The following is a 23,332-nucleotide window of genomic DNA, read 5'->3' as shown; positions in this document are numbered from 1 at the left end:
CTTGTGTCATGTGGTGAGTTAATTAATACATATTTTGATGAAGGTATTTCCATCAGTTTGGATGCAGATCTCACTAATATTATTCTCATCAGAACACATTGTGTATTTTCAGTGAACGTGTTAAATATTTGTGTCAGTTTCAAGTTTGATTTCGTTTTAAAGCATTTAAATCTTAAAAAAACATTTTTATTCACATTTTATTTGGACAAAAATTGTGTGATGTTGATTATTGTTTAAGTTTGAATGACTTTCTTTAAAAAATGAACTGCAGAGAGGCGTTTTAGACTGAGTCTCTGCATCCCGGTCCCCACCCTGGATTGTCAGGCTTTAGGTCGGCTAATAAACTCGGCCAGATTCCTAGAGATGAGAGCTGCACCATTCAAAGTGGGATGGATGCCATCTCTCGCTATCAGACCGGGTTTTCCCCAGAAAGTGGCCCAATTGTCTATGAAGCCCACATCGTTTGCTGGACACCACCTAGACAGCCAGCGACGGAACGACGACATGCGGCTAAACATGTCATCGCTGGTCAGATTGGGGAGGGGTCCAGAGAAAACTACGGAGTCCGACATTAATTTAGCAAAGTTACACACCGACTCAACATTAATTTTAGTGACCTCCGATTGGCGTAATCGGGTGTCATTGCTGCCGACGTGAATAACAATTTTCCCATATTTACGATTAGCCTTAGCCAGCAGCTTCAGATTTGACTCGATATCAGGTGATGAGCCGTGGGCTTCTGCTTAGGAGTACGTTTCCGTCGGACCATCGCCCAGGCTAATTCTCCGGGCTGCTCCGGAGCTGCCCTTGGACCGCTAACAGACCCTGAGCTCGGTGGCTCCACACCAGCTAACGGGGCTAGGCTAGCTGGCTTTGGTTCAAAGGTGCGGTGATCAGTGATCCTCGCCTCCAAGGCTAACAGAACCTTACACTTATTACAGGTATCATTATTGCTAAAGGAGGCAGAGGAATAACTAAACATGTGGCACACCGAGCAGGAGAGAGAGAGAGGGAGAGGCCATGTTACTAGCTAGCTAAGCTAACTGGAAGGCTAAGGAGCGCTAAGTCTGGAAATAGCCATAAATACCGGTCAAAATAGAAAAGTACTTGACTAGTACCAGAATGTAGCGGTTAATGAATTGTTTAGTTAGTTTTTAGGTGTGTTAGACTAAAGCTAGTCTGTTGCTGATCTGTAGACGAACTACACAGTATAACACGCTTGTGATAGGAAGTGATTCACTTACCCGGAAACAGTTCCTCCAGCCTTTCAGCGTCACATGTCCTCAAATGAAAGTGAAAGTTGGTCTGTCCAACAGCTGAGCTGCAGTCAAGACACGTTTCTCTGAGGACAAACTGCACCCATCTGGTGTTTTTCATTATAGTGTCTGTCAAACACTGGTGAGTACAGCTGATTTAATTTAATACTATGATGCCAACCAACATTAATAGTAAACTTATTAGACGTTTCACTGCTGCTTATGAGCAGGAGAAAGCACAGCAGAAAAACAAGCAGGAAGTCAAGAACAGCTAAAAGCAGGAGACAGTGATTTCTAAGATGTATTTAAGGTAAGGCTTAGGCTCAGATTATAAATTAGGGGAAACATGTCTGTAGAGAGGGCAGCATGGTGGCTGAGTGGTTAGCACTGTTGCCTCACAGCAAGAAGGTCGTGGGTTCGCATCCCGGCCTTTCTGTGTGGAGTTTGCATGTTCTCCCTGTGCTTGCGTGGGTTTACTCCGGGTACTCCGGTTTCCTCCCACAGTCCAAAAACATGCATGTCAGGTTGATTGGTGACTCTAAAATTGCCCGTAGGAGTGAGTGTGAGTGTGTGAGGTTGTCTGTCTTTGTGTGTCTATATGTGGCCCTGCGACAGACTGGTGACCTGTCTAGGGTGTACCCCTGCCTTCCACCCGAGAGAGAGCTGGGATAGGCTCCAGCGGATCCCCGTGACCCTGAACAGGAAAAGCGGGTATAGAAGATGGATGGATAGATGGATGTCTGTAGAGAAACAGACTCTTTACCTCTCTACTCACAAGCTTTGGGATCTAATGCCACTCAACAGGAAACTGAAAAAAGGCATAAAGGCATCGAGTGGGTGGAGTGAAAAGGCAAAGTAAACTGGACCAGAGATAAACAACAAATAATATGTGGAGACGTTTTCATGGGATTCACTGTATATATTCACTACATTTACTAACATGACAAAACCTTTCTACCTTTATTTATATATATATATATATATTATTAATGTCCTAATATTATATACAAATATAAATTAAACATAACAAGTAATAAACTGACCAAATGTGTCTCTCAGTTGTGTCATAGAAAGAAAAGACCTCAGTGTAACTTGCCTGGTTTCCACTGATCATAGTTATGAAAAACAGATATGTATTTACAGTTTTGTTTGTTATTTCTTTTTCTCCTCAGTGAGTAGAAATGTCTGCTGCCAGCTGTCTGCTGACTGAGGATCAGTTTCTCTGCTCCATCTGTCTGGATGTGTTCACTGATCCAGTGGCCACACCATGTGGACACAACTTCTGCAAAAACTGTATCACTGAACACTGGAATATTACTGTCCAGTGTCAGTGTCCCATCTGTAAAAGACTTTATAACCCGAGACCTGAGCTGCAGGTCAACACTTTTATATCTGAGATGGCTGCTCAGTACAAACAGTCAGCTCAACAGACGTCCAGCAGCAGCAGCTCAGAGCAAAGAGCTGCCAGACCAGGAGACGTTCCCTGTGACATCTGCCCTGGAACCAAACTGAAGGCCCTGAAGTCCTGCCTGGTGTGTCTGGCCTCCTACTGTGAGACTCACCTGGAGCCTCATCTGACAATGTCGGGCCTGAAAAGACATCAGCTGATCGAGCCTGTGGACAACCTGGAAGAAAGGATGTGCACGCAGCACGATAAACTGATGGAGCTGTTCTGTAAGACCGACCAGATGTGTGTCTGCATGCTGTGCACCTATTCAGACCACAGGACACATGAAGTTGTTCCTCTGAAAGAAGAATATGAAGGAAAGAAGGCAGAGCTGGGGAAGACTGAGGCTGAAATTCAGCAGATGATCCAGAAGAGACAAGTGAAGATTGAGGAGCTCAGGCATTCAGTCAAGCTCAGTAATGAAGCTGCAGACAGAGAGAAAGCAGAAGGTGTTCAGGTCTTCACTGCTCTGAAGGAGTCTGTTGACAGAGGCCTGGCTGAACTTGACAGGACCATCACAGAGAAGCAGAGAACGACAGAGAAACAGGCTGAAGGCTTCATCAAAGAGCTGGAGCAGGAAATCTCTGAGCTGAAGAAGAGGAGCTCTGAGGTGGATCAGCTCTCACGCTCTGAAGACCACCTCCACCTCCTCCAGAGCTTCTCCTCCCTGAAAGTGGCTCCACCCACCAAGGACTGGACAAGGGTCAGTGTCCATCCACCTTCATATGAGGGAACTGTAGTGACAGCCCTGAACCAGCTGGAGGAGACGCTCAGTAAACAGACAAAGGATCTGTTTGAGGCTGAGCTAAAGAGGGTCCAGCAGTTTGCAGTGGATGTGACACTCGATCCTGATGTAGTGCATTCCTGTAAACAAGAGGCAAAAAAAAAAAAGGAATGCAGATGTGTCTTATCACCTCAGGGTTTCTCTTCAGGAAAATCTTACTTCGAGGTTCAGGTTAATCGTTGGCGTAAATGGGTTTTAGGAGTGGCCAAAGGCTCCAACATGAAGGAAGTAATCACACTAAGTCCCAGCAATGGTTATTGGACTCTGTGTTTGAACCAACGAAATGGGTACTATGCTAATAGTGTCCATCTCTTTCTGAAGTCTCAGCCTGAGAAGGTGGGGGTGTTTGTGGACTATGAGGAGGGTCTGGTCTCATTTTATGACGCTGACACTGCAGCTCTAATCTACTCCTTTACCGGCTGCTGCTTTACTGGGAAACTCTACCCGTACTTCAGTCCATGTTCCAATGATGGTCTTCAAATCCACACCCTTGAGATGAACTGTGTACCGCAATGAATTTTGAGACAAAAGTGGTAAAACTATGAGAATAAAATAATATTGCTGGTATAGTCTAAATATTTTATGAACAATATTGTAATATAACAATGATAATACTATGGAAATAAAATGTAATATCATTCGAAAAAAGACTAAATATATCCAGAGAAAACGGTTTGATTGTACTCAGTTTTGTTTAAGTGAATGTTAAACGTGTCCTAAAGTGCAACATCCAGTTGTACTTAAGCACATCAGCAAAACTAAACCTTTGTTTTGTTGTTTCTTTTAGAGGAAACCTCCAGACAAAAAGCTCCTGCTGACACTGACCTCAGTCATGACAAGACCAAACCCTTTAGCAGGTGGTCAACACTTCTCAATAACTCTTTTATTTTAAACACCTGCATAATGTGTGAGTCTGAGGGGAAATGGAAACAGAACAGAAACTGACAGTGGCCTCTAATGTTCAATAATCTAATGCAGCTGAGGACGCCCTCTAGTGGGGGGTACAGTAAACTACAGCCTCATACTGATGTGGTCCTTATAAATAACTGTCCCCAATCTGATACTGGAACAAACACATGAATGCATGAGTGAAATAAACTCTAAAGGTCCTTGATTTTTAAATGTCTACAATCACGCAGGGACAAAAATTACAACTATAAACCCCCAGTTTTTCTTTTGACTGACTTAAGTGATTCTACAGCAGCTTTTACTACAATTGTATAAGTGGATTCAGCTCTTGATCTATGTTATAAAAGAATATATATATATGTATATATATATATATACATATTCTGTCATGTGATGCCTTTTATTGTATTATTATTATTGTAGTGTTGGATTTGGCAAAAACTACTGACAAACATTATCTGCTTTTTTTGTCATAATGTGGTAGCTGATATAAATAAAAAACAAAAATCTGAGTTGTTTCTTGCAAAGGTCTGTGGCGGTCTTTGACCTGGAAGCCTGAGGGTCTTGCGCAGTATCTTAACTGTTCCTGGGACTGCACTCTTCTGGGCAGAGATCTCAGATGTTGTTCCTGGTGCCACTCTCCCAGTTCAGAGGTCACAGCCCCAAGAGTCCTGAATACCACAGGGACCACTGTTGCCTTCACATTTCACATCTTTTCTATGTTGCAGCAATTTTTCCATAAAGGACAAATGTTTCTACTCACTGTGATTCACACACTCAGTGTGTTCCCTGTGGAGTTACTGACCTCTATAAGCACTGTAGAGCAGATCTTTTTAAGTGGGACACTGTCTTGTCAACATGCACAAGGACACACATACACATGGGTGATACACATTACAGCCATGTACCAGCATAAGCAGGGAAGAAGACATCTCACCTGGATGTAAACAATTCAGCCTTAAAATACTCAGCTGGTGGACACACGCTAAACCTGCATGTTTTTGAAACTGGAGTGTTCCTTTGACACGATCATCTGAACAGGAACTGGTGAATGGGTAAAGCTTCTCAGTGAAGGAGCAGTCAGCTTTAATATTCATGTCATAACAAGAGAACAGACTCTCCTCATAATCTACAAATACCACAAGCTCCTCAGGGTTTAAGTCCAACAGAGACAGACTGATTTGTCCTGTGGCCCCTCCAAGCAAACAGTACAGTCCATTCACTATTTTGTGGCTGCAATCAAAAGCTTTGCTGTCATAGTTTATTATTTCCTGTTTGGACTTTTATTTTCTTAACATTTAGGTTTTGATTGGTCCACAGATTCACAATAGGAAGCTTTGAATCCCAATTACCTTATTTTATCTTTCCTAAGATCTCGGTCAACCCAGAACTCGTTCTGGTCCACCATGATGAAGGAGGTCCCAAAACTCTTATCTCTGCCCTGAGGAGCGAGGAGGCTTCCTGGAGGAGCCATAACCGAGGACACATCCTTCATGGAAGTCTGTTACAGTTTTAAACACCCCTTTATCGTAAATCAGTGTGTGACTTGACTCTTCACTGTGAGGACTGGAGGAAAGCACATCTCATGTCTATAAAAACATGTGTCCTTGAGTCCTCTGTCCTTACTCCTTGCATCTTAAGTAGGTGAGACCAAGATACAAGTGAGAGAAACATTGATGCAATTGGTGGAACTGGGAGTCACCAATAAGATTAAGACTTAATACAGGTGGACCTGTACTAGGACAGTCAGAAAAACATACTCACCTGTTTCCCCTTCAGGTTGTATTGAGGTCAGCTCCCAGTATCCACCCACTGTCAGACCTGCTGTTGTCCTCACTGGTCCCTCATGGTCTTTGTGTTCCTGGTTGTGTGCAAATCATTTTTCTTTTTTAAAATAAATCAAACTTACCTTTTGCCTGCATTGCTCTCCCGCAATTGGGTCCAGAGGTTTAAGAAGGCGCTAAAGACATCAGGTGTGTCCTGCGTCACTATCTGCACTTTCCATTTTCCATCAGTGTGTCTCTTATTTAAAGTCTTATTTTGGGAGAAGCGGGTAGGTGGTTGCTATGCGTGTTGCTCAGAGATGTGATTGATTACGACATTTCACGCTACGGCTGCGTCTAATGTGTAGATCTTCTTCTTCTTGTGTTTTATCGGTGTTTGGAAAATGACACTATAATAAACCTGTTCTATCTAAATACATAAATCAACCTGTTCTATCTATTCAATTCAACTCAATTCAATTTATTTGTATAGCTCCAAATCACAATACAAATCATCTCAAGGCACTTTATAAACAAAAACCCAACAATTCCCTTATGAGCAGCACTTGGCGACAGTGGAGAGGAAAAACTCCCTTTAACGGAAGAAAAAACCTCCAGCAGAACCAGGCTCAGTTTGGGCGGCCATCTGCCTCGACCGGTTGGGGTGAGTGGATAGAGCAGAGAGAAAAGAACAGCAACAATAAACAACAAATAGACACTGCAGGTTGGTGGGACCAGTAACTGCACATCAGCCACTTACAGCTCCAGGACCAGGACGAGGACCAGTCCATTATCTGAGGCTAAGAGAAGATCGTTGGTGACTTTTAACAGTGCTGTTTCTGTATGATGTGCTCTTCAAATAGTTCATTCCTGTCTAAGTGGTCTGATAGCTGCTTAGCTTTTTGAAGGATTTTAGAAATAAATGGTAGGTTGGATATTGGTCTATAATTAGCCAAGACTCCTGGATCAAGACTAGGCTTTTTGAGTAAAGGTTTGATTACTGCAGTCTTAAAGGCCTGTGGTACGTAGCCTGATACTAAGTCTAATAAAGATGCATAAATGCATAAATAAACCTGTTCTATCTAAATACATAAATATAATTATATTTTACCACATGTGATATTTCTACATGGTGAGTCCGCCAGCTCGTTCCACTGCTGGTTTTTAACCAAACAATATTCTCCAGCTGGAGTCTGTCGGACTCTGACGACTTTAGACAAACTGAAATCACTGTAACACACATTTGATGCTTCGTGCCAAACTAAATCTACCTCATCGCAAAAGGATGTAACAAATCTGGTCAGACCTGAAAAGCAATGAATCCTCACCTGCAGGAGGTGGGACAACAACGAAAAAGAAAGTTTATTCCTGAAGTGAAACTAAAATCCATCTGAGCGACAGCAGAGCTGCTATCGAGCCTCGTCCGCCTGTTTCTCTCAAAAGAAAAATTAAACTGAGATTATCAAGCTCTTTAGCACAGCAGCGTCTCTGCCAAACCCTGTGAGTACAACTTTAATATTTACTCTTTCAATAACACGCGAGAACAAGAAAATAATACTGATCTTGAATATCTCTCTGAATAAGTAAGTTCCCTTCATTTCATGTTGACACGTGTCAAACTAAACATTTATTGTAAAATATTAATCAGAGCTCAGTGCTTCTTGATGTACAATTGAAAACTTTATACTGAGTTTTTCTGTTCTTACTTTCACTTTCTCTCCTCAGTGTGTAGAAATGTCTGCTGCCAGCTGTCTGCTGACTGAGGATCAGTTTCTCTGCTCCATCTGTCTGGATGTGTTCACTGATCCAGTCACCACATCATGTGGACACAACTTCTGCAAAAACTGTATCACTGAACACTGGAATATTAATGTCCAGTGTCAGTGTCCCATCTGTAAAAGACTTTATAACCCGAGACCTGAGCTGCAGGTCAACACTTTTATATCTGAGATGGCTGCTCAGTACAAACAGTCAGCTCAACAGACGTCCAGCAGCAGCAGCTCAGAGCAAAGAGCTGCCAGACCAGGAGAAGTTCCCTGTGACGTCTGCCCTGGAATCAAACTGAAGGCCTTGAAGTCCTGCCTGGTGTGTCTGGTCTCCTACTGTGAGACTCACCTGGAGCCTCATCTGACAATGTCGGGCCTGAAAAGACATCAGCTGATCGAGCCTGTGGACAACCTGGAAGAAAGGATGTGTACGAAGCACGATAAACTGATGGAGCTGTTCTGTAAGACCGACCAGATGTGTGTCTGCATGCTGTGCACCTATTCAGACCATAAGACACATGAAGTTGTTCCTCTGAAAGAAGAATATGAAGGAAAGAAGGCAGAGCTGGGGAAGACTGAGGCTGAAATTCAGCAGATGATCCAGAAGAGACAAGTGAAGATTGAGGAGCTCAGGCATTCAGTCAAGCTCAGTAATGAAGCTGCAGACAGAGAGAAAGCAGAAGGTGTTCAGGTCTTCACTGCTCTGAAGGAGTCTGTTGACAGAGGCCTGGCTGAACTTGACAGGACCATCACAGAGAAGCAGAGAACGACAGAGAAACAGGCTGAAGGCTTCATCAAAGAGCTGGAGCAGGAAATCTCTGAGCTGAAGAAGAGGAGCTCTGAGGTGGATCAGCTCTCCCACGCTGAAGACCACTTCAACCTCCTCCAGAGCTTCTCCTACCTGAAAGTGGCTCCACCCACCAAGGACTGGACAAGGGTCAGCGTCCGTCCACCTTCATATGAGGGAAGTGTGGTGAGAGCTGTGGAAAAGTTCAGAGAGGAGATTGAAGAGCAACAGAGCAAAACTACCGAGACACAGGCTGAAGGCGTCTGTCCACCTTCACATGAGGGAACTGTGCTGAGAGCTGTGGAAAGGTTCAGAATAGAGCCAAATACTACAAAGGAAAAAAAAGTAAGAAAGAAATGGGATATACTCTTAAACAGCCAACCCAATCACAGTTTATCACCCTGGGATAGGGAACCCCTCCCAACAAAGACCATCCATCCAATACTATTGTATAGTGACAGAAAAAACCTGAAGTGAGCTGCAGACCCATGCTGTTGACACTGCTTCTACAAATGGACAAAGTCAATTTCATCTATTGGAATAATTTGTCAAAATGATGTAATTGTGACAGATGTTTTATGTGCTTTATGTTCATACTGTGGTGGCTGATGTAAATTAAAACCAAAAAGCTGAGGTGTGTTTCTTGCTAAGGTCTGTAGTCTTTCCCCAGCTGGGAGTCTTTTTCTTCTTCAAGCACATTAACCACCTTTAAAAAATGTTATGAAAAAAGGTTTTTGCAGGAATCACGTTTCTTTGGAGTAAATTTGACCTTTTGATTAAATGTATATAAGTGTTGGATTTGGCAAAAACTACTGACAAACATTATCTGCGTTTTTTGACATCATGTGGTAGCTGATATAAATAAAAAACAAAAATCTGAGTTGTTTCTTGCAAAGGTCTGTGGCAGTCTTTGGTCTGGGAGCTTGAGGGTCCTGAGAAGTATCTTAGCTATTCATGGGACTGCGCTCTTCTGGCCAGAGGTCTCTGCTGTTGTTCCTGGGATCTGATGGAGCCACTCTCCCATTGTGGGGGTCACAGACCCAGGAGTCCTGAATACATCAGGGACCACTGTTGCCTTCACCTTCTACATCTTTTCTAGCATTTCTTTCAGCCTTTGGGATTTCTCAAGTTTCTCATGTTGGTATCACTTTGGATTTCATCTACCACTATGGCCTTCTTGTCCTGTGTGTCTATGTCTGGGCAGTTAGCCATCACCACTTGGGTCAGTCTATATGTGGAAGTCCCACAGGATCTTAGCCTGGTTGTTCTCCACCACCTTCATGGGCATTTCCCTATTTTGAACTGTACACTATACAGCCATTTGGTTATGGCCTTCCATGCACTCCCTGCCTGCTAGCATCTTACATCCCACTGTTGTGTGCTGGACAAAGCTTCACTTCCTCCCAAATATAAAATCAGATCCATTCAGTCCAAAGGTCCAATCAGGACCATGCTAGGTGGCTAATGCTACCAAACCAACAGGTTAGCTTTAGATGCTAACACATCCAGAAGGAAGAAGGCCCCATGTGGATCCAATGTAAGTCCTTTGGCTGCTTTGAACTCTCTCCATGTGAAAAAGCCAAAGCCATGTTAACCCTGGTTGTTGGTCTTTCTTTGTCCCACTCTCTCTGTGCTAAAGAACGCCTCCTCTTGGCTCTGGCAGCCACTGGTTCCCACTTTGAGCTGCAGAGACTCCTCCATGGCTGCTGTCTATACTGGCAAAGTCAAAGTATCTACAAAATAAAGTTAATGGACTCCTGATAATACTATTCGTCTGTGCAGGAGTGTATCTGATACCCCCCTGTGACTGCCACTGAGGACCAGGTGTTATTAATACTAGAGTTACACTTGACCCACATACTGACTTGAGTAAGGACGTCTGACCATGTTTGTTTTACTTGTGTATTTTGATCAGTTGTACACTATAGTATACTTCAAATGTACATCAGAGTTAGTACAGCAATGTATAACATATTTGTTTGTTCTAGTTATAAGTGTGTGTACTACAGCTCAAGGTATTTCCAATGGAGGGAATAAAACCAGAGTTACACTGAGAGAAGGAGCCAAACTGATTTTCAGCATCACATGTCCTCAAATGAAAGTGAAAGTTGGTCTGTCCAACAGCAGAGCTGCAGTCAAGACACGTTTCTCTGAGGACAAACTGCACCCATCTGGTGTTTTTCATTATAGTGTCTGTCAAACACTGGTGAGTACAGCTGATTTAATTTAACACTATGATGCCACCAGGCAAAATAAACTGGACCAGAGATAAACAACAAATAATATGTGGAGACGTTTTCATGGGATTCACTGTATATATTCACTACATTTACTAATATGACAAAACCTTTCTGCCTTTATATATATATATATATACATATATATATATTATTAATGTCCTAATATTATATACAAATATAAATTAAACATAACAAGTAATAAACTGACCAAATGTGTCTCTCAGTTGTGTTATAGAAAGAAAAGACCTCATTGTAACTTGCCTGGTTTCCACTGATCATAGTTATGAAAAACAGATATGTATTTACAGTTTTGTTTGTTATTTCTTTTTCTCCTCAGTGTGTAGAAATGTCTGCTGCCAGCTGTCTGCTGACTGAGGATCAGTTTCTCTGCTCCATCTGTCTGGATGTGTTCACTGATCCAGTCACCACACCATGTGGACACAACTTCTGCAAAAACTGTATCACTGAACACTGGAATATTAATGTCCAGTGTCAGTGTCCCATCTGTAAAAGACTTTATATCCCGAGACCTGAGCTGCAGGTCAACACTTTTATATCTGAGATGGCTGCTCAGTACAAACAGTCAGCTCAACACAAAGCCAGCAGCAGCAGCTCAGAGCAAAGAGCTGCCAGACCAGGAGAAGTTCCCTGTGACATCTGCACTGGAACCAAACTGAAGGCCTTGAAGTCCTGCCTGGTGTGTCTGGCCTCCTACTGTGAGACTCACCTGGAGCCTCATCTGACAATGTCGGGCCTGAAAAGACATCATCTGATCGAGGCTGTGGACAACCTGGAAGAAAGGATGTGTACGCAGCACGATAAACTGCTGGAGCTGTTCTGTAAGACCGACCAGATGTGTGTCTGCATGCTGTGCACCATTTTAGACCACAGGACACATGAAGTTGTTCCTCTGAAAGAAGAATATGAAGGAAAGAAGGCAGAGCTGGGGAAGACTGAGGCTGAAATTCAGCAGATGATCCAGAAGAGACAAGTAAAGATTGAGGAGCTCAGACGTTCAGTCAAGCTCAGTAATGAAGCTGCAGACAGAGAGAAAGCAGAAGGTGTTCAGGTCTTCACTGCTCTGAAGGAGTCTGTTGACAGAGGCCTGGCTGAACTTGACAGGACCATCACAGAGAAGCAGAGAACGACAGAGAAACAGGCTGAAGGCTTCATCAAAGAGCTGGAGCAGGAAATCTCTGAGCTGAAGAAGAGGAGCTCTGAGGTGGATCAGCTCTCACGCTCTGAAGACCACCTCCACCTCCTCCAGAGCTTCTCCTCCCTGAAAGTGGCTCCACCCACCAAGGACTGGACAAGGTTCAGAATCCATCCACCTTCATATGAGGGAAGTGTGGTGAGAGCTGTGGAAAAGTTCAGAAAGGGGATTGAAGAGCAACAGAGCAAAACTACAGAGACACAGGCTGAAGGCATCAGGAAAGAGCAGAAACAGATAATCTCTGAGCTGAGACCCGAGAGACTTGGCACGTTCTCTGAAATTAGAAGAGCAATGCGAGCAAGGGTAGATGAACCAAAGAGGGTGAAATCTATCCACAAATTAGTCCCCAACAGAGCTCAGCAAAGAGAGTGTACACTGATGTTTGATGATGATGATATCATCATTGATTTCAATCAATGATGATATCATCATTGATTGAAATCATTTGTCATACTTATGTAGACCTGTCTGTGTAGACTTTGTGTAGCTTAGTAGTAGTGACTTAATTTGATGATGTAGAGGAAACTGCACGTTTCTTGAGACACTGATGATGTGATGTTGACGTGTTTGTCTTCAGGGACATTTAACCCCTTGTGTCATGTGGTGAGTTAATTAATACACATTTTGAAGAAGGTATTTCCATCAGTTTGGATGCAGATCTCACTAATATTATTCTCATCAGAACACATTGTGTATTTTCAGTGAACGTGTTAAATATTTGTGTCAGTTTCAAGTTTGATTTCGTTTTAAAGCATTTAAATCTTAAAAAAACATTTTTATTTACATTTTATTTGGACAAAAATTGTGACGTGATGTTTATTGTTTAAGTTTGAATGTTTTTCTTTAGATCATATCATCCTGTAAAATGTCCCATTGTTTCTTACTGTTGCACATAATCAGTCATTTAGTCTCAACTGGACTAATCTTCTTTACAAAGTGCGTTAATCACCTTTAAAAATGTTTAGAGAAAAGAAGGTTGAACTTTTGATTGAATGTATAGAAGCATTTGATTTGACATAAACTACTAACAAATATTTAATGAATCCAACAGGTTTTTGTCGTACTGTCATAGCTGATGTGAATAAAAACCAAAAGTCTGAGTTATGTGTCTGACTAAGGTCCGTAGTCTCACCCCTGAGTTGCTATCACTTTGGATTGTATCTACCACTATGGCCTTGTTCTCCTGTGTGTCTATGTCTGGGCAGTTAGCCATCACCACTTGGGTCAGTCTGTATGTGGAAGTCCCACAGGATCTTAGCCTGGTTGTTCTCCACCACCTTCGGGGGCATTTCCCTGCCTGCTAGCATCTTACGTCCCACTCTTGTGTGCTGGACTGTCCTGCCTGGTGTGGTAGACTCTCAGACTCTCTTGGGCCTGTTCATGTGCTGCCATGATTACACAACAGTCATTTAATATAATAGGCTAGAACAATATTAACTCTAAAACTGTTAGTCTCTTTTATTGGGGTTGGCTGGTCAGGGTGCCATGTGAAACATCTCATATTTTGAACTTTCTAAAAAAGTTGGGGAACGACTGGACAATTGATTAAAAGATGCAGATGTTATCTTTCATTAGTCTCCTTTGTTTTGATGCATTTTCATAGTTACTGTTGTGTTATGTTGTGTACTGCCATCATAGAAACCAGACAGATAGACAGACAGATAGACAGATAGATAGATAGATAGATAGATAGATAGATAGATAGATAGATAGATAGACAGATAGACAGATAGATAGATAGATAGATAGATAGATAGAGTCCAGCAGCTCTTACAACAACAATCAACAATCCCCATAGGTCTCTCAGATCGGAAACGTTTATTGATTTGTTTGCAATGCTGTCAGTTATAGCTAACGGCGATGACGTCACACAGAGGCGACGTGGAGGCGTGTTTTTGTAGGCTCGCACTGCGCGTGCGCAGAGGCAGGAGACCTTGGCCTGCTGTAGGTGACTGATCCTGAGGACAAAATGCAGAGCTGGACTCAGTTGTACCGGTCTCTGGCCACGGTAAGCCCGGATTTCTTTAGCCCGCCAACCAGCATGTGTAGTCCGGCTCGGCTTCTGAACTGGTCTCGGCAGCTGTGAGTTCTGTGGATACTGGTTTTTCCAGAACCGCCGCCCGGGCCTGGCTAGCGGGTCAGCTTCTGGTCCGGTGCTCCACTGGAAAACCTCTCAATTCAGAGTTGTTGTGGTTATTGTCGACTCGGACAGGCCGTGAAATAAATGATTTATGAGTTGTCCGATCTGACACGTTAGTCTTTTAAATTCGGAAAGAATAAAATTAGCATCCAGGCCCACAGTGAAACAAAATCAGAACTTTTGTTGTTGAATGTTCCCAAAACATTTCACAGCAAACAGGTAATGTCAGCTAAGCTAACGCTAATGGTTTGTTAGTCTGAACCAACTAAACCGACTATAAACATTAAAGTTAAAGGTTTTTACCAACAGTAACTAGTCAAAACCTCTGTAACGTGTTAGTTAATAGACTTTTTTAGTGCTTTTGAACCACAGCTGGCTCCGTTAGCATCATAAGCTAGCTAGTTAGTTTCTGACAGGCTGTGGTCGAGGTCAACACACACTTTGTCTAGTTACACCTGTGTTTGTGAAGCCTCGTTCATCTTCAGCTTTACTCACTCACCTGTGCTCCACCTGTGTGGATGCGTTCACTGCTGCACCATGAAATATCATCATCCGGTCTCTGGGAGCAGACAGTCTTATTGCACCCCCCTAAAATCTGTTTTCATTGTGGAAAAGGAAGGAAACATCCAGCCTGAGGATTCACCTGGAAAATGTAGCAACAGATGTGGAGCCAGTTTGTTTACGTTAACTTGGTTGAATTCATTCTCTGAAATAGTTTGATCAGCTATTGATTGGATAACTGTTCAGTCAAAAACACAAATGGTTGCAGTTTTTGGTTTTTCCTCAGGAGTGACCATGTGTTTGTGTTTGAGCAGTTGAGGCTTTTTCTGACCGTGTGTTTGTTTTTCCTCCCAGCGGAGCCACCACCTCCCCTGCAAACTGCACGGAGCTGCAGCTCTGTCTGTCAGGACCTACTCTGACAAAGCAGCGAGTGAGAGACCTGCAAATCTTATCATTTCTTCCTTAATGCCATGTTCTCTTATGAAGTTTGACCTCATGTTTGTTTATTGTGTAATTGATATGATATGTGCTGCTGCTGTTATGAACTCATGCTAAAAGTGCTGCCTCTCTCCAGTCGATGCAGACGTCACAGTGGTGGGCTCCGGTCCAGGCGGCTACGTCGCTGCCATCAAAGCCGCGCAGCTCGGCTTCAAGGTGAGACGCCTTCAGGGCCTCAGAGGAATCAGGAAAAACCCAAATTTATATACATATCTTTCTATATAGACTGTATTAGTGTTTGATGGTCCCTTTAATGAGGAAAAGAATCCAAAATAGTTCTGTTAATAATGGTGAATAATGCAGGTTTTCTCTCACAGACAGTGTGTGTTGAGAAGAATCCCACACTGGGCGGGACCTGTCTGAATGTCGGCTGCATCCCCTCAAAGGTAACACGCTGGATTTGGATTGTCTCCATGTAAACTGATGTTTGACCCAGTTCCACTGCACAACATTTCTTAAAGCAGATTTGTCAGGCAAAACTAGAAGCAAACCCAGTTTATTATAAAATGCATAAGACGATAATAGCCAGGACAGACGTCTAAAAATCTCCTGAGTGAACTGATGTCTCGTGTCTGCAGGCTCTGCTGAACAACTCCTACTTGTACCACTTGGCTCACGGCAAGGACTTTGAAAGCAGAGGCATCGAAAGTAAGAGGCCTCCCTGCACTGTAAACGTTTTGTACCTTTTTTTTCTCTCGTGCGGCTCAGATTGAGAATTGTTCTCTGGCAGAAGCAAAGATGAATCTCTTGTAGACTTGTGGACTTAATGTGTAGCTCAGTCCAGCGTCTTCACATCAACGGGCAGAAAACGGTGAAAATGTTCATCGGTTTCTCACGATTCGATTTGATGTCTTGATTTGTTTTGTGAGTCCAGGCTGCAAACATGATCAGTGTTTTTACTGATACAAAACAGAGAAAAGCAGGAATCTCTTTTTTTTTAAAAACAATAATTGATTATCATAATCAAATTTTTTTTCTACTGATGGACTGATGTTTGCAGGTCTAGATCAAGTCTCTGTCCCTCAGTTTCAGGCATCTCGTTGAACCTGGAGAAGATGATGGCTCAGAAGAGCGGAGCGGTCAAAGCGCTGACTGGAGGAATCGCACATCTTTTCAAACAGAATAAGGTCAGACTTGTCTCTCCTGTTTTAAAAATGGTTCATCAGAAGGACCAATAAGTGTTCACAGTGTGACTGCACTGCCCTCAGGTGACGCACGTTAACGGTTTGGGGAGGTTGACCGGGAAGAACCAGGTGACGGCCACAGCAGCAGACGGCAGCGAGCAGGTCATCAACACCAAGAACATCCTCATCGCCACCGGCTCCGAGGTCACGCCTTTCCCCGGTATCGAAGTACGGCTCCAGTTCTCTTTGCTGCTGACAAATATGGAAATCCAGACCTGTTCCAAAAAAAAAAAAACTACAGTTTCAATTATCAGTTGTTTATGTAAAATATTCATTAAAATATTCCATCAGGAGGAGGATTAAATGCTTTTCATCATCCTCATTCTTTGTTCAATAGATAAACAGGAAAATAATGGGATTTTTTTGAACTCCTTGCACATTACATTTTATTTTATCCACTGATTAGAGCAGTTTCTTTGGGTGTTTATCACTGAATGTTGACAAACTCAATGCACCAGTGCACCAGCACATTAACATATTGTTACAATGAAAGTTAACGTCTCACAGCCTTTATTTATTTTGTTCGTTTTAGGTGGATGAGGACACCATCGTGTCGTCAACAGGAGCTCTGTCCCTGCCGAAAGTTCCAGAGGAGCTGATTGTGATCGGAGCAGGAGTCATCGGAGTGGAGCTGGTCAGTCTGACTCCCCTGGAATTTATATTTTGGATATTCACGTCATCTCAGAACTTTTCCTTTGGGACACTTGACTCGGTCACACTAATGTTTGTCCTCCCAACCTGCAGGGGTCAGTGTGGCAGCGTTTGGGTTCTAACGTTACAGCGGTGGAGTTCCTGGGCCATGTGGGCGGCATGGGCATCGACATGGAGATCTCCAAGAATTTCCAGCGGATCTTGCAGAAGCAGGGCCTCAAGTTCAAGCTCAGCACCAAAGTCATGGGCGCCACCAAGAGGCCTGACGGCAAGATCGATGTGGCGTGAGTAACACACCTCACACTCACCTGGACAGAAAATTACCAGAGCTGGCTGTTTGTGATCCAGGTTGTCCAGTTGCAGTGAAGCCAGATAACCTGATGTGAGCCGGATTTAGGTTGAACTTGCTTCTGAACGGTGCTTTGTGTTTCAGAGTGGAGGCAGCAGCCGGAGGGAAAAACGAGACTCTGACATGTGACGTCCTGCTTGTCTGTATCGGCAGACGACCTTTCACCCAGAACCTGGGTCTGGATTCTGTGGGCATCGAGTTGGACAACAGGGGTCGCATCCCCGTCAACAGCCGCTTCCAAACCAAAGTACCCAGGTACCATGAGCCGAGGCTGTGACCTGTTAGTGTCTCTCAAACCTGATAATAAAACCAGGATCCACTGGAAATCTGCTGGGCTCCTGAGGCAGCTATCAAAGTCATATTAATAACTACGCAAGTGGAATAAATACATGACAGGATGAAAAACTTAACTTCCATATTAAACAAATTTCAGCCTTAATAATTGAGACAAAGGACCAGCTGACAGTCTGTCTGTGGTTTACCAGGCCATCACTCAGTGCTTTTTAAATTCGTTTATTCTTATTTGACACCTTAAATAATTGAGTCATTGCTGAAGTTTATTTGTCTCTCTGGTTCTCCCTCCCTTCTCCATCTCCCCTCTCAGTATTTATGCGATCGGTGACGTGGTTGCGGGCCCGATGTTGGCCCACAAAGCCGAGGACGAGGGCATCATCTGCGTGGAGGGTATGGCCGGCGGCGCCGTGCACATCGACTACAACTGCGTTCCCTCTGTGATCTACACACACCCTGAGGTGGCCTGGGTGGGCAAGACAGAGGAGCAGCTCAAAGAGGAGGTGAGTCAGGACGACGGTGGACAATGAAGTTGGTAGAAATAACTGTAGCAGCAACGGGAGGATAACAAAACATGGCTGTAGTTAGAATGGCCTGAATCTGCTCGTCTCCTCCTCAGGGCGTCCCGTACAAAGTTGGAAAGTTCCCGTTCGCCGCAAACAGCCGAGCCAAAACCAACGCCGACACTGACGGCGTGGTGAAGATCCTCAGCCACAAGGACACGGACAGGATGCTGGGAGCGCACATCCTCGGATCTGTAAGAGCTTCATCCAAGCTGAATGAACACGACTGTGCATGAATCTGAGAACAAACAAAACCTAAATTTGTTAATCAGGCTGGTTTGGAGCCGTGATGGTTCTTTTATTAGGACTTAGTGCTTGTGTTAGTCCTGAGTTAGCGTCGTCTGAAGGTGGCACCAGAGGAGAGCTCATGGTTCCTAAACCAGAGGGTGTATTTTCTGTACTGGTGCATTTAAAGACCTCGCAGGCTGAGCCCTGACCAGAATGCTAACGTTAGCATGTATCTGCTCTGCCGGGTGTTGGCTTGTTTACAGCTGCAGGTCGGTTATTACTGGGTCCCCTAACAAATAACATGTAGCATGTTAAGAAATATGGCCGTCACTAGAGACAGGTCTGTGGTGTGTCTGTAGATCAGATGTTACTTGGCTCCTTTATAAAACTCAGACCTGAGACCATGTGCAGCTGAATCTACTGTGTTTCTGTGCAGGGAGCAGGAGAGATGATCAATGAAGCTGCTTTGGCCATGGAGTATGGAGCTTCCTGTGAGGACGTTGCCCGAGTCTGTCACGCCCATCCTGTAAGTCCTGCTCTCACACACACACATATATATGTATCTCCAACACACACACATCTAACCACACCTGTAGAGCTGAGCCATCAGAACTTACAGTATTTACATCAAGCTTATGAAGCGTGTTTGCACTGTAAGATCTCAGCACATGCTGGACTTGGCAGGTCTAGTCACGCTACAGGGTTTTTTTTTTTTTATTGCTTTGTTTATTCAGCAGTTTAAATGTGTTAACAACAAATGAATACAGGAACAGCCCAGCAGGAGGCGAGAAGAGAGACAGAAAGGCTCATAACCTGCAGAAATCAGTGCTAGAGTCTGAACAGGACTTAAAACTGGCCCCTGACTCTTCTCCCCCTGCAGACGGTGTCGGAGGCCTTCAGAGAAGCAAATCTGGCCGCCTCATTTGGCAAAGCCATCAACTTCTGATCTGCCAGCCGCTGTCGCACCTTCAGAGCCCGTTACAGAGGAGAAACCAGAGGCTACGTGTCTGCGTCAGAACCTACATTCACCCCACCAGGATCCTCTGTGTACATGCAACCTGTTCCACATTTAGTTCTGTTATTTAAATGTTCTCAGTCAAATAATAAAAGGGGTTTTAGGTGGTAACAGACACTCTCTCTTTTTTCCCCCAAACACTTATTTACCGAACGTAAATGTATAAATGTTGCTTTGGCTCGATGGCTGTGGGTTCTCTTGGAAAGGAAGGAGTGTTTTTACTTTTCTGTTTTTTACAGTGTGAAATACTTAAACACAACAATTATGACACACAATCTCCGCAGGAAACTGTAGATGCAGTTTTAAAGGTTCAGTCCGCTCAGAAAACAAATCTTTATGGGTCAGGTTTAGTCACATGGTGTCCTGCTAAGATGAGAAACCTCAGTCACGATGGCAGCATGAGAAGACTAATCCATCCAAAGTCGGTGGATTGTACAGGGAAGGCGTCATCTGCCTCATGATGGCTGCTGAAAGTTCATTTTGTCTGATTAGTAGTTTGGACTCTTAAATATTTCGGTGTTAACCTGCAGATGTAAATAAAAAAGATCAAATCTGAGCAGTGAGTGTGATCATTTAAAGGAATATACTCAGTTCAGGTTCCTGCTGTTCCTGCATCAAAATAAAACCAAGAAACCATAAATCCTGATGCGATAAATGTTTTATTGGGAAGACTTTTTCTCCTAACTTTCTTCCTCCTCAGGTTTCTGGTTTCAGCGCCTTGTGGCTGTTGTTCTGCTCATGACTTGCTCTGTTGGAATAACTGGTATTTTAGCAGCACAGACTCCACCTCTGTTTGAACACGGTCTACGCAGGTTGTGTGTGTGTGTGTGTTCAGCAGGTGTGGCGGCTGCTGCAGGCTGAAGTGCACACACGTGAAGATGGCGGCCTGAACTTCAGCAGCTCAGAAAGTCCAAGTGAGCAAACGCAGCAGAAATGAGATTCAAGTAGAAGGAAATCAAGCTGGGACAGAACCTCTCATTGTTCCACTCAGGTACGGGTTCTGTTGTTTCCTCTGGTCCATGTGCTGTGGTTGTTTGTGTGTCTGAGGAACTGGAACATCTTTTTTTCTTTAATCCCATGAACAGACAGTTGAGTCTACACTTTCTGGCTCTGGATGAGAAACCTTTTTGTTTGTGGAGTTAAATCCTCAAAAAACTCAAAACATGTTTTCACCTGTCACTTCTTTGTTTCTTTGTTTCTTTTATCTTTTCGTTTATTCTTCTGCATTTTCTCTTTTCTTGATGTTTCTTTCTTTCTTCTCTACTGTTTTCTGTCTTTTTCCAGATTTCTTTTCTGTTTTTGTTTTTCTTTCTTCTCTCCCTGCCCTCCTTCTTCCTGTCCATTATTTGTTTTATCTTTTCCTTCACTCCACCTCGATTCTTTTTTATTTAATCCTTTGTTGCACACATCATTAAATTTCATTTACTGTAAAAAATAAAAAATAAAAAAGGCACCTTTCTGTTTTTTTTTAACCTGTGCTTTTATTTTTCATTACCTGTCAACTGTTCAGGCTATGTGATTGATTGATTGGTTGATTGATTGATTGATCTGACGGGTCACATGTGTTTACCTGCACATTACCCTGATGTTTAATTGCTGAAACATCAGTAAATCAGGTTACTGTGCTGTGGCTGCACTGGAGAGTTTCTGTTCGATTCTTCACTTTCATGCGTGAGTGAAATGTGCGAACACTGAATCTGCTGCAGTGACAGATCTGTCCCAGTTACAGTCCACATCTGATTTTCAGTATTTCAGTCCATGTTTTTGTACTTTAATTATTTCCTCTTTAAACAGTGACTGAGCTTTCTCAAAACCTTTAGGATATATTGATATATTGTCAATCCAATAATATCAGATCCATTCATGTGAAATGGGCCATTCTGCACAATGAGTACTTTTACTTTGGATACTTCAAGTATTTCGATGATGGTACTTTTACTGCAGTAACACTTGGAATGCAGGACTTTTACTGGGAACAGAGGATTTTTACACAGTGGTATTTTTACTGTTACTGAAGTAGACGCCCATATAGACGCCCATATAGACCAAACCGATCCAGTCAGATAATATGATAAAGTTAGTTTTCTTTCTGCAAAGTTGATGCACTTGAGCTCTGAGAGTTTCAGGTTTACATCGAAAACTATGGAAGGAAGAAAAAGTTCAGTCATTTGAAATCATATCCATATTTTAAAACAGCAGCTTCAACTAAAAGTCTGAGCTCTGACAAACTGTAAACTTCTCACTTTAAAACTTTTATTTTGTACAGAGGTATGCCCAACACAGCACCATTATACTGTGTAATAAAGAAAGAATAGATCAGTGAGCTATGTAATGACCCTGTCAACTGGATTTTAGCAGCAATGGCTTGTTGGATCTTTGAGGATCTTTAGGCTGGACTCCTTAAAGCTGCTTCAGATCAGGCATGATGTGTTTTCCTGCTGATTCCAGACAAACTGTTTGGCGGTAGATGGAGGGTGGAGACGTTTCCTTTCTCTGATCAAGTTTGAGGCTGTTTTAGGAAAAGTGCGATCCAGTCTTTCACTTAGACGTCACTTCCTTCCTCGTCAGTCGTTGTGCGGCCGGACTCCTTTTTAATCTGAGCGGTGCAGATCAGAAACATTCAGTCTGAGCCGGTAGTGTGGTCGGAGCGAGCAGGGATGTGGACGTTTCTGTAAAACTCATCATTAGTGAGTAAAATATGTCACTTACAGCTTAAACCTGAGAAACAAACCTGTTTATTATTATTAACGACTAATTACAGACATCATCATTAACTTATTCTCATCAGGAGGGATATAGGATATTTTTCTTATTTTAGTTTATTTGAATGTTTCGGTGTAGGCTGGAGGGTGAGCTCCCTGCAGACATACATGTTCTGATGAAGGCCTTATTTTTCAGCCGATTGATTGAAAATAAATTTAATCAGGTGACATGAGGTGATTATTTTGGTGGAAACAAGCCAGATAAAACATCTGTTTTCTCTTAAGACATCTGAAATGTAAAAGTGTGTGTCATCAGCAAAGCTTTGGAATCTGGTGTTCTGGGTTTTGGTTTCAAATCTAAGAAGGAAAGATGAAAAAGCAGAGGACCTAAACAGTGTCTTTGTGTAACACCAAGGGAAATATGACTGTATTAGGTGCATATGGCCTCCAAGGCCAGTATATGTGATGAAAAGGAAGAACTTTTTATAATTTAATATTCCACATTACTCATGAGAACATTTTTACAGAGTAACATTTTGGAGCCTGAGATTGTTCTGTAGAAAGTGAGAATAGCGTTTCGAGAGCAGGGATATTTTTGTGAAAACACTCAGGACCAGAATAAAGTGAGTGTGCGATAGAAACAGTAGCAGAGGTAACAGGTATCAGTCCTACTGCTTCTTGATCAAGTGAATTCCTGAGGTGGATGAAGCTGAAACAGTCCTGACTGTCGTTATCAGAGTGAATCAGACTGTGGGTTAATGTGCTGCTGCTGTTTGTTCTTGGTGGAGGCCTGGCAGTGGAACGTCACTCAGTCATGTCTTCAGAGTTTGATTACATTCATGTTTGGTTGTTTACATCACCGTTGTTAGGAAACCTCCGGTTTCATTGTCCAGAAACATCAGGGAAGTGGTTTAATAGCGTTTAAAGCCGCATTTCTCCCAGTTTTATTTCCTCCTGCAGTGGCTGGAGCGATGCCCTTTGTTGTTCAATACAAACTGTGTTTTTCCTTCATGGTTAGTGTCACGGTTAATGTTCCAGCAGGAAG

General features: G+C 43.0%; 4 protein-coding genes across 9 annotated transcripts in view; all 4 read left to right on the top strand.

Moving 5' to 3' along the window:
• The first annotated feature begins 1,272 nt into the window (after positions 1–1,272).
• Positions 1,273–9,345, top strand: LOC113132901 (E3 ubiquitin/ISG15 ligase TRIM25-like). 5 transcript variants are annotated; one of them, XR_003295941.1, is made up of 4 exons: positions 1,282–1,398; positions 2,429–4,020; positions 4,275–4,344; positions 4,925–5,176. XR_003295941.1 is itself a non-coding variant. In XM_026311336.2 (3 exons), the coding sequence occupies exons 2-3, from the start codon at positions 2,438–2,440 to the stop codon at positions 9,187–9,189; spliced, it is 1,296 nt and encodes a 431-aa protein (XP_026167121.1). In that variant the 5' UTR covers positions 1,282–1,398; positions 2,429–2,437; the 3' UTR covers positions 9,190–9,345. The 5 variants fall into 5 exon arrangements, 4 of the variants coding, with proteins under 4 accessions (XP_026167120.1, XP_026167121.1, XP_026167119.1 ...); XM_026311336.2 differs by lacking the exons at positions 4,275–4,344; positions 4,925–5,176 and adding an exon at positions 8,890–9,345 and having other exon boundaries at positions 2,429–3,433; XM_026311334.1 differs by lacking the exon at positions 4,925–5,176 and having other exon boundaries at positions 4,275–4,908.
• A 1,078-nt stretch (positions 9,346–10,423) lies between these two features.
• On the top strand, positions 10,424–12,585 carry LOC113132775 (E3 ubiquitin/ISG15 ligase TRIM25-like). Its single transcript, XM_026311113.1, has 2 exons — positions 10,424–10,918; positions 11,290–12,585. Exons 1-2 carry the CDS (start codon positions 10,598–10,600, stop codon positions 12,583–12,585), a joined length of 1,617 nt encoding a protein of 538 aa, XP_026166898.1. The 5' UTR covers positions 10,424–10,597.
• A 1,451-nt stretch (positions 12,586–14,036) lies between these two features.
• Positions 14,037–19,698, top strand: dld (deltaD). Its single transcript, XM_026311338.1, has 14 exons — positions 14,037–14,173; positions 15,161–15,236; positions 15,381–15,460; positions 15,622–15,690; positions 15,883–15,952; positions 16,331–16,431; positions 16,513–16,656; positions 17,021–17,122; positions 17,233–17,423; positions 17,573–17,743; positions 18,093–18,282; positions 18,399–18,536; positions 19,007–19,096; positions 19,451–19,698. The coding sequence occupies exons 1-14, from the start codon at positions 14,135–14,137 to the stop codon at positions 19,514–19,516; spliced, it is 1,527 nt and encodes a 508-aa protein (XP_026167123.1). The 5' UTR covers positions 14,037–14,134; the 3' UTR covers positions 19,517–19,698.
• A 730-nt stretch (positions 19,699–20,428) lies between these two features.
• Positions 20,429–23,332, top strand: part of syt8 (synaptotagmin VIII) — an 8,752-nt gene continuing 5,848 nt past the window's right edge. The window contains exon 1 of one of the 2 annotated variants that reach the window (XM_026311341.1): positions 20,429–20,576. The gene's annotated coding sequence lies outside the window, so the exon portion shown is untranslated. Of the gene's footprint in view, positions 20,577–22,218; positions 22,273–23,332 lie in introns of those variants that run through there. The other variant, XM_026311342.1, reaches the window with a different exon arrangement.

Source organism: Mastacembelus armatus, chromosome 6, assembly GCF_900324485.2.
Source record: "Mastacembelus armatus chromosome 6, fMasArm1.2, whole genome shotgun sequence".
Classification (NCBI taxonomy): domain Eukaryota; kingdom Metazoa; phylum Chordata; class Actinopteri; order Synbranchiformes; family Mastacembelidae; genus Mastacembelus; species Mastacembelus armatus.
This window is presented reverse-complemented; position numbering and strand designations above follow the sequence as displayed.